This window comes from Diadema antillarum, unplaced genomic scaffold, assembly GCF_040938485.1.
Source record: "Diadema antillarum isolate AM-2024a unplaced genomic scaffold, OU_Dant_1.0 seq00001379_RagTag, whole genome shotgun sequence".
In the NCBI taxonomy this organism is placed as follows: Eukaryota; Metazoa; Echinodermata; class Echinoidea; order Diadematoida; family Diadematidae; genus Diadema; species Diadema antillarum.
The window spans coordinates 146,196-163,106 of NW_027272138.1; the positions used below are offsets into that span (position 1 = coordinate 146,196).

General features: G+C 38.5%; 2 protein-coding genes across 2 annotated transcripts in view; one reads left to right on the top strand and one right to left on the bottom strand.

Annotated features, from left to right (window-relative positions):
* LOC139708869 (uncharacterized) overlaps positions 1-8,095 on the bottom strand; it is a 29,822-nt gene extending 21,727 nt beyond the window's left edge. Inside the window, exons 1-7 of the mRNA XM_071620831.1 lie at positions 8,001-8,095; positions 5,130-5,298; positions 4,102-4,252; positions 3,563-3,835; positions 2,961-3,056; positions 2,186-2,316; positions 1,337-1,422 (exon numbers count right to left, since the gene is read on the bottom strand). Of these exons, the coding sequence (XP_071476932.1) occupies positions 1,337-1,422; positions 2,186-2,316; positions 2,961-3,056; positions 3,563-3,835; positions 4,102-4,252; positions 5,130-5,298; positions 8,001-8,095 (1,001 nt within the window). The remainder of the gene's footprint in view (positions 1-1,336; positions 1,423-2,185; positions 2,317-2,960; positions 3,057-3,562; positions 3,836-4,101; positions 4,253-5,129; positions 5,299-8,000) is intronic.
* Positions 8,096-11,066: 2,971 nt separating this feature from the next.
* LOC139708870 (carbonyl reductase [NADPH] 1-like) lies at positions 11,067-16,911 on the top strand. Its single transcript, XM_071620833.1, has 6 exons — positions 11,067-11,087; positions 11,617-11,883; positions 12,612-12,718; positions 14,490-14,615; positions 16,103-16,247; positions 16,699-16,911. The coding sequence occupies exons 1-6, from the start codon at positions 11,067-11,069 to the stop codon at positions 16,909-16,911; spliced, it is 879 nt and encodes a 292-aa protein (XP_071476934.1).

The window sequence follows — 16,911 nt, forward strand, 5'->3', positions numbered from 1 at the left end:
GGTCCTTGAGCAGAGAAACCAATAAATTAAAAACCTTAAACAAATTACACTGAACAGTGTTGATGACATCACAGCCTCATATATTTCAGAAATGTAGCAGTGTAATTCCATTACAATACCGCTTGCTCAACGGTTCACCTGTGAAAAATTTATGCATGCCTTCTTCTTTTGTTCTGCTTCCTTGAGCCCCAGCTCACGCATTCCTTTGGTGAGGCTGCTATGTCATCATCCTTGTTCATTGCAATTTGTTATAGATTTTAAAAACATTCTCATTCCTCATCCCAATCACTAACAATTCTGAAACTCTGTACTCAGTTTAAGTAATTTATAGTTATTCAAATGTAAAAGTCTGAAAATCATCCGGAGGTCCCCTTTAAGGAGATTAAAGTTACGTTCACCCGACGTTCTTAAACTTAAAGATTATCTCTAAGTCTGAATCTTCGATGATTGTATAGGTCGTATTCATAATACTAAAGTAATCTTGCCCGTGTGTAGACGTATTCGACATAAAGTTAGCAAAGTTGCTGCAGTGGTCTGTGAATATCATGGCATTTGATACAACCGAAATATCCCTTTGTTATTATCGTCGTTGTTGGAACTTCAAACTAACCCCTGGCTTGTCATATTGAAGATCAACTACAAAGTCTAAGCTTAGATCAAAAGTGGCAGCTCGTGACAAGCAGGTTTTGCCATCTTTATCAACTGTGTGCGTGTACGTGTCCGTGTGTATTTGTGTAAGTGGCAGAAAACTAATTCCAAACAAGAATACGAAATGTTACGAAATACACAACATGAATACGCATTTTGCAACATATGGGTTGAAACTATGGGTTGAAAATAAAATAGTATGGACATAGACATGGATTAGGTGACGGCTAATCATCTCCTAATAATAGTATATAAAAAGCCGTAATATCAAAAAAAAAAAAAACGTCCGTTCTTTGGAGGGGAATCAAAGTCAATTGGTGCAGCGGTCTTCCTTGGAAGCCGCGTAAAACAAATGTGACAATTCGTTATTCCAAAGGTTCGTTATTCCGAAGTTTTGTTACCCCGAAAATAAAATAAGAATTGTTATTCCAAGGGTTCGTTAATGCGAAAATGAAATAAGGTTAGTTATGTGTCATAACATTAATTCTGAAGGTCCGATTTTATAGCGTGCACCTTCTCATTTTCGGATTAACAAACGTCGATAGGTCTAGGGAATGCACATATTTCGGAATACCGAACCCTAGTTTATTTTCGGATTAGTGAACCTTCGGAATAACGAACACCACCCAAAATAAATCCGAGCACACACACACACACAAACTAAAATATGGCGTTATAACTGTTGTACCTTGCGAGTTTTGTATTGGGCAGAGGAGCCGGTGTTGAGATCAGCTCGGGCTTGTTTGGAAGTGTGTGGGATTCATGCTCACTGAACTGAGACAAAAGCAGAAAGAGTATAATATGTGAAATACGAAAAGTAAATACTAAAAATTGATAACTTTTATCCCGTCCAGAGCTTTTTTTTTTGTTTGTTTCGTACATATCTCACTAAATCTGTGACCACAATTATTAAAAGAATTATGGTAATAATGATGATAGTCGTAATAACGATAATAACAATAATGATAATGACAATATTGATTATATAAGAAGAAAACAGGACAACAAGAAGTATAAGAATAACAATCGCACTAATGATATAATACTAATGGAATGATTAAAATACTACAGGGAATCCATTAGCTGTGAGTTGATGCTGAATGTAATCATGTGTCGCAGTCATAGAAAATGGAGCTTTGGGATCTTTAAGATTTCTCGGCAAGATTTCAAACAAATCAGTCCGATATAGTCGATAATAAAACGACGACGGCTTTGAAAGTTTGTTTGCTCGATATAAATGTTTTGACAGGTTTACTGTATCATCAGACAATGAAAGCATAAAGTGTTCATTTACTTGTCATACGAATCAGATCACACTAGTTTACAACAGAGTTCTTGTGAATATGCCTTCAGGAATCAAAGATGCAACGTAATTAGCAGAGAAAATTGGACAGGAATAAAATTGATAAAGACTCAGAGTGAATTGTCAGATTTTGTAAATTCTTGAAATATTATGTCCTCGTAAATTCATGTTAGCAGATAGACTATTGGTTATTCCTATTTTTAGGGAAATTTTGTTTTCATCAATCATCCTTACTGTAATCATCCCAAACGTCTTGTCGTTGAATGTTCCAAAGCGCTCCTCCTTCATTAGCAACCTGGCAATCTTTTCAAGATCCTGCATTCTCCGCAAAAACGAGTCCTCTGGTTTCATGGACAGCCACCATCCTGAAGTATAGAGAAAGTTTCAGCACGAAAAATAATTAAATACAGACTTTTCAGCACGAATATATACATTTATGCATTAAACAAAATAATGAAGATATTTCCGTATATGAATACATACATTTCAGCATAAATGAAGACACTTCAGTTTATACGAAAGCAGACATTTAAGTACAAATGAAGATATGCCTATGCAGACAGCATTTTGCAAATTGTATCTAATAGACGGTGTCAATTCCAACGATTATTATTTTTTGTTTGACAGCAAGTATATATAATTCAACACATTTTTCGTTTTGTTGGAAAGGATTTTCAGTACTTATGCATATTATCCTGGGTTGGTTTTTTCTTTTGTCTTGATCAAAGCGTGCTAAATAAATTTAGCGTCTAAATGCCACTATCAAAGCCATTCCTTACTGGCAGTTGGCATTAAAATTTTGGCAGACAATGACGTGTTTATCAAGGGATAAAAATTGTGATTGAGTCCACTACCTACAAGACATTACTAGTATCCTATGAAACAGTTATCAAACATTATCACATCAATGCACGAGAAATGGCACTGATAAGTATAACTTAATCACACACACACACACACACACACACACACACCCAATGGTTTTTGTTATTTATAGTTGTCGTCTTACCATCGAAGCAGTGGACAGGGTAGTTACAGATGACTCCGCCATCGACATACAAGTCTGCTTGTCCGGTAAAAATCCTCTTGTACGGCTGAAACACACCTATGGTCACGATAAAATCATTTGAATTGAATTGAATTGAATTGAATTGAAATTAATTGAAATTAATTGAATTGAATTGAAAACAAAGAACTCATTCAGACCAATTTCTTTTACGCACAATAGTCAATAGAATATTATTTTCAAGCATTTACACCTACAACCAGCAGATACACCTATCATGTTGGTTGCTTTCGTAACAATGTTATGATGATAAACAGATTGAACTGGAATCAAAATAGATCGATCATGACATGGGTTCGCTTTTGTGAATGATAATCCAAATCCACTTTACAAAGATCCTATCAACGAAAAGGGATGATTTCCATACTGCAGTTCTTAAGGGCAAGGATTTCTGTTATACATCTTTGTAGTATTTGACATTGTAAATGTCATATTATCTCTCTCTGTTATGGCGTTCGCAGAGGTTAGAGGAAGCGGGAGGGGGGTTGGGAGGGGATAGGGCTGGGACAGATTGACGTAGGCCTGATGTACTCTGATCACGTTACCCGGGATAGCGGTCGACATTCGCACCGCCACGGCGATGGGCATGTTGGGCGTGGTTTTAACATGACAGTACTCCTCCATCATACTACTGATGTTGGTGACGACCACGCAGAGCTCCCGCCCCGTCTGTTCGTAGAGATCCTTGAAGGTGGCCTTCCTATCACCAAGTTTTTCCTCCACCATCCGGCACACCATCTCGTACAACCGTCTCCCGGGATGCCAGCCGTAGGACCGGGAGACATTAGGGATCGCGCTCAGCACGCCGCACGAAGCATCTGATATAAACAATAACATCATTATTAAAGTGAGGCCCCACTCCAGTTGACTTTGATAAGGACATTTAAAAGCAAACAAAATGATGGAAGTTCATAAGTAGGAAAATAAATTTTTACGATTTTGACATTCAAAATATTTCCCAAGAACAGCAGTATTATGTGAGTACATTAACTTTCTTCGTTTAACTTAGAAAGATATGAACTTACTATTTTGTGTATATGCCCCCTCTAGTTGAGTTCCTACGGAAGTGAAATTGAAACCTCACCCATGTAATCGAGGCCTTTAGAACCAATCGCCATCTCCTCGGCAACCCTTTTAGAGTCGTGACCTACAGCAAGGAACGTGGCCATCATGGACCCCACGCTCGTCCCGGCAAAGCGATGGATCTTGTCCGCATAGCCCAGACGTTCCAGCTCCTACAACCGTCGACGCAAAATTTTCATTGGGCCAAATGTTGTATAAGCGTATAAATACTGAATAAGTAATGGTCATGACGATATCATGACAATAGAATACATTCATGGTGACTATAGTAATCATTATTGAATTAAAAAAAGAAGAAAAATTACTTATCTACGATTATAGAAACTTTCAGGATGCATCAAATAAAGCAAGCTTAAACCATCCTCATATCACTCACAAAATTACACCCTATACATTTCTAAACCGTGGCTTATATACTGACATTGTGTTCTATATAGACATGGTAAACCTCTTTACAGAATGGCTAATATTATATTTACAAACACGTGTCATGCAATTTGAGAAATGGAATAACAGGATTTCTAAATCTGAGAGCAAATTTAAGTAACGCTTCCCCAAAGCATGTCTCCCCCTCAAAAAAAAATCCCATTTGGCAATTAGTGGTCTGAAGATCGTTTGTAATTGAGTTCTTTCTAAGGTTTGAAACTACTTAGCTTTGTATATTGTCCTGTGATTGCATTTTAGTCCTATTCCATAAACATATATAATATCAAATTCAATAATTTTTTCTTTAAAAAAATTAATGTAGAAAATGTACAGTATGAACAGAAATTGTTGTAGATCTACTTATTCATTATAAACAGACAAGCAAAATATGCACATCTACACACAGTATACTCACACTGGTAATTAGTCAATTTAAAAAAAAATGTTCAGGTTGCACAAATATTACAGAAATATGACTTTAAGGAAGAAGCTTGTGTGACTGTAATCGCCGAATAATCGTACATGGTTGTGGCACATGGAGAGCAGATAAAAATTCTTAGACGAGAACAAATAATAATATCAAATGAATAAAAATGCACGAACCATAAAAGCCCCGACGTAAGCTGTCCCCTGGGTTCCTCCGCCCTCCATCACTATATTCTCGTAGGGAAACTCCAGGTTCGCCAGGTCGTCATCCAAATCGGCAGTCGAAGGCGTGGTCGATGACGAGGAGGACTGACGTGATATGATGGGCACGTCATCGGACTTCCTGCTATGTATACAATATAATAATGTGCATTCGTAAATGAAATGAAGTTTGTAAATTTAGTAATAGAAAAGGTGATTTGTATTGTGTCAGAATTCAATGATTCAAATACATGTCATAATTCTCCCATTTAAAGTCTAAAACATCATCGGTTTCTGCATTCAACTCTTACACTTCGTATGCAGGATTTCATTTGTCCTTTCCCTTTTCTGTCCATTTCCATCAACAAAAGCATCCCAATACTTCACTACATAGCCCTAATCAATTCGTCAAATCTTTTCAGCGTGTGTATTATATCTAAGCAAAACCGGCACGACCCTCTGTGAAATGTTGTTACACTTTTTGCAGTAGTTTTGTCATGCCCTCGTGCAATGGAGTCTGCATCTCCTTGTTCAGAGGGATGGAATCCAATGTATATTTCATATATACGTTTGCTTCTTTTAACTCCCCTTTTCAATCTTCCTTTCTTCCTTTTTTGTTTAATTGTTCCTTTCCATGCATACGACAATCAATTTCAGGGATAATGTAAAAGTAACTCATTTATTTAAAAACTTTGTCTGTTTGTTTGTGTGTGTATTTGTTGGTATGTAGGACTTCACATTCTTATGCATTGACTTGTAAGCAAATTAGCTGCGTTACACACACACACACACATTTTCACACACACATTTACACACACACTTACACACATACATATACACGCACATAAGCCAGTTCTCTTACATAATAACACAGCTCTGATGCACCCGTCCACACAGCTTTTCAGCACGTCTCCTCTATTTCCTACAACTTTCAGTTTCATCTGCTTGTATAATATCATGTGATGAGTATATGGTATTGTTAATTTCACATATTCTACTTTGTTTCTTATACTTGTTGATTGTTATTGTGTTATTTTGTGTATGTTAATGTTTTGATTTGGTGGAAATGAAATAAACTAGTTAGCCACAGAAATCCGCAACGATACCCGCGTCACTCACCAAAGCCGTAACAACAATATTGTAGTTCTTCATTTAAAGTACAAATGACCTTTACAAGACGCCGGGATGAGGGCAGTATGTCCATCATGCGTCGGAACTATTCGAAGTCAATTACGTAATACTGATAGTATTCTCAATGAACCAAAGGATCGGAATACATCCACCCGCTCTTATTAAGAAGTATACGCAAGCTTTCATATCTGATAGATTTATTTACAATGGGTCGAACTTGTTTTACCATGCCAAAATTATACATACAAGGACACACACACACACACACACACACACACACACACAGATACATATATACATATGTATGTATGATATATATATATATATATATATATATATACAGACATACATATAGAGAGATAGAAAAATCTTATAGACGTATAGATGCAAGCGCAAAGATCACAAAACTCTGCCATCAGAACTGCATCTATAGGACAATACCATGTAAAAGGGACATTATACACCCACATTATATACTCATCTTGAAAAGCTTTACTTGGCTACCAAAGATCGTATGGGATACAAAATTCTTCTCACTACTCGAAAACCAATGAATGATTTTGTTTCCTCGTATATTGACGATCCTATTTTGGAATACGTACGAGGTCGTATAGCCTCGGTTATGCTGGTAAGATCTTACTTGTAAATCTAAGAACTAATTCATCATTTGGTGACCGAGCATTTCCAGCTCTTCCACCGTGATGTCTGTGGAATCAGCTACCTGTTCATATCCGTCCTGTGCAAACGTCTTATTCTTTCAAACCTGAAAATGTAGCTCACACAAATCTTTCATTGTTCATGGCGTATTGTATTCTTCTCCCCCCCCCCCGCTTCACAATACGATTCGATATAATTTAGATAGATTGAGAAATAAGAATCCGTTGTTATATTGTTGGTTTTTTTTGCCATCATTATCATCATAATAATTATATGCATAATCCTGGTATATAATTTTCCTAATTATTATAATCCATTTCTAATGAGTAGCATATATTTGATATTATCATTTGCATTATTGGTACTATAGGTGCTATGAATTATTAGTATTCCTGATCTTGGACTACTTGTCATTATTCAAATTTACGTGCACTTTTCTTATTTCTTCATTTCTCTTCGTGCAAATTTCTATAATATCTTTCTATACAAATCCTTATTCTCTTTTCGATCTCTATGATAAACATCAACTATTTATTCGTCCAAATTCTTCACTTACCACTTTACTAACAATCAGATATTCAAATATTTCTTGTCAATCAGCCTTATAGGAGTGTTTTGAAACTTCCTTCATCATGTTGAGAAATCGAAATTGGAGGAGTGATCAGGTCAGCTTAAAAGCAAACAAATAAACAAACAAGCAAACAATAAACCCCAGAAAATGTACGTTTAGGTCATTAAACGTTTATGCTGCCAGGCTAATCATACTATATATCAATGTGTATTGTCTTGTTTTGTTCGCTGCTTTAACTAATATTGGAAGACAATTCTATTGCGATGACTTCTCAAATGGACAATTAGTGTTCATTGAACAATGACGGAAATTATCTTAAAGTATATCGTTTCATCTTTCCAGCATAACAGTTCATTAAGGATTAATTCAAAACATTGTAGTATGAGGTGTACGACCAGCAACAGCTGCAAGGTGGCATGAAAATGAATCAGATGAAAAAGGTTCTGAGCAAGGTAGATTGATGGTGACTAAGAAAAAAAAAGACATACCTTGGACTGTATGGTCCATGGCCCACAATGTGGCTTATTTTCTTCTGTGACGTGGTGACTGACGACGATCTTTCAGCAGACCCGCTCGCACCCATCCTGCCTTATTCCACTGCCTGGTACGCGGCAATGTTCGCGAATCAAAATCCTCCAAGATTCGTCAAAACTTTGCGATAAATCAGTGAAGAGTTCCTCAAAGGTTTATAAATCCAATATCAGTTTCGGCAGGATGTGTGAAAGTAAAAGCACTTAGTTTTGAAAGAAAAACGATTAACCCTTGACCGAGATCGAGAAGCTGCGGAGGTGTGCTTGAATCCTCTATAGCTGCCAAATGAACCAAGAGACCTAATTCAAGCACGCGCGATCTTGTAAGACGGACACACACTATTTTACTCATAGACACCATTACGGACTTTTTTAGAATATGCGTTGATGCTAGTAATACCACTGTGTCACAATATCTTTTGTATTTAAACAACGAAATCTTCAATATAACTAATTAGAGAAAATGTTTAATGAATATACTGTCTTGTACCTCTTTCATGATGATGGTCACTACTTTTATAATGTCTTACCTTTTATTATATTCATACACTATTCTGAGGTAGATATAAACTGAATGAAAGAATATACTGAATGATGAAATGCTACATTTGAATTACGAAGGAATGCATATAATGCCCTCCTTCAACAGAGATGAAAGTTCTATGTGACACGCGCAGAGTTGTTTGGAGAGTCGAAGAGACCATTATACATAATCCTCATGGCATGTTGTTGTGAGATGAGCGTGGTGCAATTGATATTATTATTTCCAATGTTTATACCCTACCAGGCATTTGTACCCAACAACTGCATGTGACATCCTAGTCCAGTTCTCACGTGTCCATGTTAATAAAGGTGTGAGTCGTCCTCGTCAAAACGTGCCGTTGACCCCAAAACCGGTTTCACGCGCGACTTAGATCAGTAATCCCAAAAGAAGCTTCTTTTTTTCCGGCAATGAAAATTTATTGAGCGTGCACTAGCGACAAGCCAGGACAAAATATCCTTCCCTCTTTTCTTGTTCTTTTTTTTCTTTATTTCTTCTTCTTTATCCTATCTCTTCGCTGTCTTTTACATTTTCTTTCATTGTTTCAGCTTGACCGCCTTTGAAAGTTAATATATTGGAAACAGCGTTATTGAAGATGGAAATTAGAAAAATGAGTATAATAAAATATGTATATATAAACTCCTAAAAAAAGTTCTGCAAGTCCAATTTGATGTATCATATTTCTCTTAAAATTACATCATTTCATTCAAATGAAACATCATAAGAAAACCTGATTAATTTATTCTCTTACAACAGCTCACTTGTTTACATTATGCATTCCTGGAATGCACATTATGACTGAGTATGAGGAAAGGTCAAATGTGAAAAATTTGCAAAATAGAGCAAACATGTTATGTCAAAAATATGTCAAACAGTGTAGTTCCCATTTGCTTTGTCGTTTCAGGGAAGGTAAGTGCTTGAAGAAAAGAATGCATTGTGAGATTATCAATAGATTCCAGACTTCATCCATGAATTAGAAACTGTGGTAATATCTGCAGATTAAAATTAAACATAAAGGTTGACCAAAAAGTCATCTAATGTCTAGGAAATAGGAGTTTTTGAAAGTGCTCTCATTTCAGCATTGCTTATTCCTGTGGCCTTTTTTCATCAAAACTGTTTGTTATCAATAGCAGAATTGTTGCGACTTTACACCTTTGATCTGCCCCCATACTGAACTGTTTAGCACATTCCAAGAACACCAAATCATATAGCAAGTGAGATGCCATTTTAAAGATAATTAATCAGGCTTTCTCATGATGTCATATTTAATGAAGATAATGCAGGTTTAAGAGAAATATGATATATTAAACTTTGATCGCAGAACTTATTTTGAGGAGTTTATATATAAACAGGTGGACTGATTATTGTTTGCTTAGTCCCGGCAACGAAAAAACAAATATGTTCATAGAATCTGTGACATGCAGGCCCTACATATTAATCAAGTCACATATTATTGCACTTGCTTGTATTTGAGTCAATATAGTTTATACCAATTTACCATTCACATTTTGCACTGTCTTATTGGTACATTTATAACAAAATACTTTTTCTTGGTATCGAGAAAGATTGCCTGAGGTTTGAGGAGAAGAGAGGACAAGACATTCATGAAATTTTTATTTTGATGGGTGGAATAGCTTGATTCTTTGATGATGGCAACCAGCGGTATGTCTCTAGAATCACCACGCATTCTTTATAATCACGATAGTAATAATAATTTTCTGTTTGTACTTAGCATTTTATGTTGAAATGCCAAATGAATGAATAGATTAATAAATAGATAGATAGATAGATAGATAGATAGATAGATATAGATGAATAAATAGATAAATAAATGAATAGATAATAGTGATAATGCCTATTATAAGTTGAACGCATCAGTATAAGCTAGTCTATTTCTCTTGACTGCATCTACTGTTTGATAGTGCGAATTATTTATGGTCTATCAAAAATTCATTACAATACAATATCAGGGTGGTTACATAACGTGTATACCTGTTTTAGAAATGCACGTGAGAGCTTTGAAACATTCCTTTGCACTTTATTTTATTTATTTATTTTACACCGTTGCAGTGTCTCATTCTCAAGTTTCATATTCCCGAATTTTGATTCCCGAGTCATTGTGTGTAATCATACCAGCCCCTTCCAGAAAGCGGCAAACCACTATCTCTGTCTCTCGGATAGGACATACAATGGAGGTCCCTAGTGTAAAAAGAGAGTAACAACCGGATAGAACCATTTTGGTCACAACTCATGCATGTAAACGATCCCAGGAAACGACCCTCTTTCATTAATTCGACGCAGAGAGCAGGGTGCATAACCCGGGATAACGGTCCCACCTCACACTAAATGGCCTCTATCATGGACATGATGGAAAACCAGATACTATAGTATAGCTGAATATGGACTAGCCTAGTTATACCAGTAGCCTGCATGACGTGCAGCGTATCAACCCTTCGAACTGGATCACTGAGCAGATACTTAAAATGGCGATTCGGGTAGCTGTGGTAAGCTGATTAACCGTTTCACACTGGTAACTTAAATTGCTTGTAACTTTCTTGAAATTATCGCATGCAGGAAAGGCATGCAGCTTCCAGAGACCTTGTCCTTGCAGTCCATAGGCGAGCCCTGGTTCTCGGTAAGATTAGGAAGTTAAAACCGTGCAGGGTGCGTGGTCTGCCTGGTATCACCCCTATAAAAAAAATGCATGTAATAACAACGCTAAAAACTGTAATAACAAACCTAAATGTAATATCGACCCTTAGTGTAATATCATTCCTAAATGTAATACTTTTAATCCTGAATGTAATATGAACTGTAAATGTAATACATTTTTATTCTTCAATGTAATATCGATGCTAAATAAATGCAAAATTCACCTTAACACTAAATGTAATACGTTTTCACCCTAAATGTCATATCGACCCCAAATGTGATACACTTAAACGATCAATAGATCTGATAGATAGACTTAAATCTTTGGAAGTTATATGATCTCCATAACCATAGTTTCTAACCTCATCGCATCCGCCACAGGTTACTGGAGGCAACAAGGGCATCGGATTGGAGATCGTTCGTGTTCTCTGCCGACAGTTGGGTGATGGCGGCGTGGTTTACCTCACGGCCAGAGACGAAAGCCGGGGGCAACAGGCCGTTGAGCTGCTCCGCAAGGAGGGCCTCACACCCAAATTTCACATCCTGGACGTCACGGACGCAGGAACCATCTCTCGATATCGTGACTACATCGAGAAGACACACGGTGGTCTCGATATTCTCGTCAACAATGCAGGCATAGGGACACCGGTACAAAATAATTATTGGGATCATTGTTTGCAAATATTGTCTGTTTTCCTACAGATTCCCCACAACTCGCCTATTGATTTGCTCATAAAAATGTTAAAAAAATATTATGTTTTGATCAATAATCGAGCAACTAACCCTTTCCCGCATCATCATTGATATGTTCTGAAAAACAGGAATTTGATGCAACTTAAATATTCTTCTTTGATTTTGGATCGAAAAATAACTTTTAGATAAAGTTTTTTTTTTTTTTTAAACTCTATTCTATCTACTGAATGGAAGGGGGAAATTTATACTCTTTTATTCGAAGGTTGTAATCAAGACCCAACTTGATTAGGGTCTATAGCAATTACCACACACCCTTTCCCTTACCCTAACCCTACTCCTAATCCTGAACCAATAATCTTAACCCTAACTCAAACTCGACTTAACCTAACCCTAACCTTATCTTTACTCTAACCTTGTCACTAACCTTAGCAGTGGGCAATTGCTCTCGGGAGGTAATTGCCCTGATACGGTTATATCATATAGAGTTATTCATATAGGATGATAGATACGTAGATACGTGGATGATCAGACACCCATTTTGAGGGAGATTAATATACAGGCAGACAGGCAGGTGTGTAAGAAGAAAGATGGTTCAGAAGAGAGGTCGTGAAAACGTAACATTATGGCATTATGGACATCAATGTGAAATCAATCTTACGCCCATTCATTTCTGTCCTCGCCAGCAGGACCTAAGCTCCTATGACCAAGCCCAAACAGTCATTGCCACCAATTTCACTGGTCTTCTGGAAGTTTCGCGATCACTCATCCCTCTTCTACGATCCGGGGGAAGGTAAGGGATACTTTTTCTTTTCCTCCCCCCCCCCCCTCCCACTGACTTTAAACGACAACACTTCCAGACATGTTTGATTATTAGTATAAGTATTAGCATCATGACTATTATTATCATCATTAAGCGTTTGTTTTTAGAAGGCAACGAATAATCAAATCTTTCCCCACAACTCATAAATCATGTGGCGAGTCAGTTATCTACTCTAGCCAGCATTATCTACTCTAGCCAGCATTCCACTTCTCTCATGCTTGATGATATGATAAGTAACAGAAAGGTGTTAATTCCGCCAGTGCCATTGGGTCGTCATCAGCAACACACCAGGGATCACCAGTGTTTCGGCTTAAGTCCTGGACGCCTCCCCTTGGCTGGCCGGCGCTGCGTTGGGATTCCCTAGACAGCAGCCCCACCGGATACCCGAGCACCCCGATACCCTCCCACTCTTTCCCTCCAAAATACCAACGTTCCCCCCCCCCCTATATTTCCACCATCACACCATGCCTTAACAACGATCCACGCAGATCCTGTCTCTGCTGCTCCACAAGTTAATCCTCTTTACCCACCTTTCCCCCTCTCTACCCATACTCGATCCCTTCGTTCCGACCCGCCTCCTCACCGATCGTCAAGCGAATCCCCTGCACCCAACCTCCCACAGTATGCCCCTCTACTCTCCACCCCTTTTCTCACCCTCCTCCCTCAACTCAGCATACCTATCTAACTGTCTTTCCCTTACCTCATCCATCGTCATTTCTCACGGCACAGTCAGTTCCATCACTGCCACCCTGTGCACAGACCTAGCCACCAACATCCCATGTCCGGCCGCAGGGCAGTCACCGTCACCTCCTCTGGCACTGTATGATTCCCCTTTATCCACCCCACCTTACAATCATCCCCCGCTACTAACATTCCTCCAACATTATTCCCTTGGCCCTGCTTTCTCTTACTGCATCTGACTCCTCCTTTACAAAATAGATTCCTCTCACCTAGGGGGTACATTCTTCTTTCTCGTCTCCACTGCCACCCTTGCCACTCCCTCCATTTCCTTCAGCACCTGGCTATGCCTCCATGTATAGGCCTGCAATAAGCCTCCACACGCTGACACTATCATGTGCTCCAGCAACCCCCTCGCTTTCTTGCAAACCCTTCATCTATCAAATTGATGCCCCACCTCATCAGATTCACTGGTGAAGGCAAAACATCGAAGGCGGAGCTGATCATGAAGCACACAGCTCCACGAGAGGACATTCCACGACACCTTCCTGTGCTCCACCCCTTCCCACCAAGTCCACACCCCCTGTTGTGCAGCTTTTGCAAACTGGTACTCCTCCTCCTTCTCCTTAACCGCCTCCACTGCCAAATCCCTTCTACCCTTCATGCCTTGCTTGCTGTACCATCACACACCCTGACGAAACCCGACCCCGCTCCGCCCCACCTGAATAGCACCTCGCATCTCCTTCCACCTTGCCATTGCTATTGCCTCATCCCCATCCTCCTCCGCCCTCCTCTTCTTGTGAGGATCTGTGGCCTAACTCATGCTGTTGTCTGGTCCTTTGACTCCCTCATCATCATTACCAGCCTTGCTTGCCTTGCCCGCTTTATACTCCTCAACCACTGATGTCATAGGAAATTGCAGTCAGGTACGAGTCATCAAATATTTGACACTTTACAGATTTCTGCCCAGATGATCGTCAGTTCTCCAACTAATGAATAATAAACAGAAAACATAATTGAGTTTGAAACAACTTAGAACATTATTTCTGTTTGACCCGTACAGAGTTGTGCATTTGGCCAGTACCATGGCACACATGGCATTCACGCAGGTGGGAGACAGAGTGAGAGCGAAGTTCCGGCAAGTTTCTTCTGAGCAGGATGTCATTGACCTCATGAGTGACTTCCTCAAGTAAGCAAAAGATTCAGCAGGAGTGATCCTCGTTTGCTAAGCTAGAGAGTGATATTAAGTCTCACAAAGAAAGGAAGTTTTTTTTGTTTTCAGTTGTTAATTCTTTCTTTATTATTGACATACTTGCGAACCTGTATCCAACAAGATTTTTCTTTTTAAACATTACTATGGACTGACTTTACACCACATTCATCATGGTACAATACGTAGGCCTATAAAGGGGTGAACATAATTATGCTCGATTACTATATTTATAGCGCTAAGTCCAAGAAGGCGACACATGAACGAGAAATTCAAGTAAATGAAAATATACAGGTTGGGTGATTTCAAGTTTATCACCATGTACTGCTGTACTGCTGCAATTGTCCCTCGTGGAAATCACACAAACACTCTTGACATGACTTTACAAATCTATGCCTTTGAGCAAAATTATGATCATTGTATTTTGGGGATGTTAGGATGTTTCTAGCAGTTCATTTTTTTTTCTAAATCACCGTTGTTATACAAAGCATTCATGGCTGCATCTTTTTATTTGACTTGCACCAAGCACACTTTTGTCACGATATCGACTTTGTAGTGGTGTGAAGTTTGGGGATTGATGATTGTAATTGGCATATTGCTAGTGCAAATCTGACCGACTGGTATTGGAGCTCAGTTATGGAGCTAAACTTCGTAGGATATCCAGCACCAGCACTGGCACCTAACATGAAGTAGCTCACCTTATGCGGAGATTAATTCCATCAATTCAATCATAAATCAAATACACGGTTCGACCTGTGATAACTAGCCATGTCGAAACCGGCATCCGTCCGGATAAGCTACCAGTATTTGGCAAAATATGGGGAAAATGTCTGTGCATGTATATGCAACTTGTAGCTGCCGACCAATTGGTAGCGTAATTAGTAGCCTATACATCACAACGGTGCATGGTGTAATCTATTAAAGTCCGTTTTTCAAAGGTAAATTGTGTGAGTTTTGTAGGAGTTTCCATTGAGTTTGAAATCATTCGATGTTGTTTTGTTTTCTTTCTTTTTTTCGTCTTCACTGTGTGAACATGTCCAGATGATAGCGAAGTCCGGATAAGAGATAACCGGATAATTGAAGACGGACTATATGACTGTGTATTCAAATTTACAGATATCATTGATGGAACCTTCTTGTAGCCTGGTATTTATATACATTGCTTTTACAACTTATATCGGTGGCATGTATACTGAAGTCTTACGCAACAACCTCTCTGTTACCAAATTATTTTCTCAGTCCCATATCTATATTTTCCAGTTTATCACATTGTATTTAGAAATCTGATACACCAGCATTACTTACGCTTAATATAGTTTGGCAAGGTACTGCAAGTATGCTACAAGGGGTAGTTACGTTCTGGTGAACGTCATCAATAATAATGTACACCAAATTATATCGCCATAATAACAAAGGAAGGTAACTTGGTAGTGCTGTAATTTGTTAATTTTTTTTTTTTCACACAGAGCGCATAAGGCGAGAACAATTGTGGAAGAAGGCTGGACGGAGTGGAGCTATGGGATCAGCAAATTAGGGGTGGTTTCCTTGGCAACGATGCAAGCACAAGAGATTTCCAAGGATGCATCAAGGCAGGATATACTCATCAACTCGGTGAGTCTCTCATTGGCTCCAAGTACGTGGATCTTCATTGTAATTAGTTACCATGTGTGGCAATACATTTTAATAATGTCCGGGGGGGGGGGGGGGGGGGGACCGGAGAGCCCCTTATTACAGAAATGCTCTGAGTAAAAACCTAAAACAATTTGAAAGGAAAAATCATTACAATGCAAAGTATATAAGAGTATATTGCAAAATATGTGTACAAATTATAATGGAGCGAAAAAAGAATAATGCACGCCTTCCAATATGTAGCAATATTTATCAAAAAAAAATATGGCAATGGAAAAGAGTGAACCACTGAAAAGCATAATTATAAAAGAAAAAATCGCTACTTTTGTAGTTGATACAGCACTCTAATGCTTCTTCATCTGATGAAATCGGTATGTTTGAGAATGTTTCTCCGGATGCAGTACATGTAAAAACTTCTCGTTCACACTGCCAGTGTTGCCCAGGGTTTGTACAGACGGACATGATGACGGCAAACTTGAGCGAGGACAACTGCTTCGGTCGACAGAAAATATCGACTTTAGAGGGCGCCGATACCCCCGTTTATTTGGCCACACTACCCGCGGGATCGACCGAACCGCATGGAAAGTTTCTGCTACGGCGACAGGTTTACGAGTTCATCAACAATGATAGGGAAATTCAGTTTTAA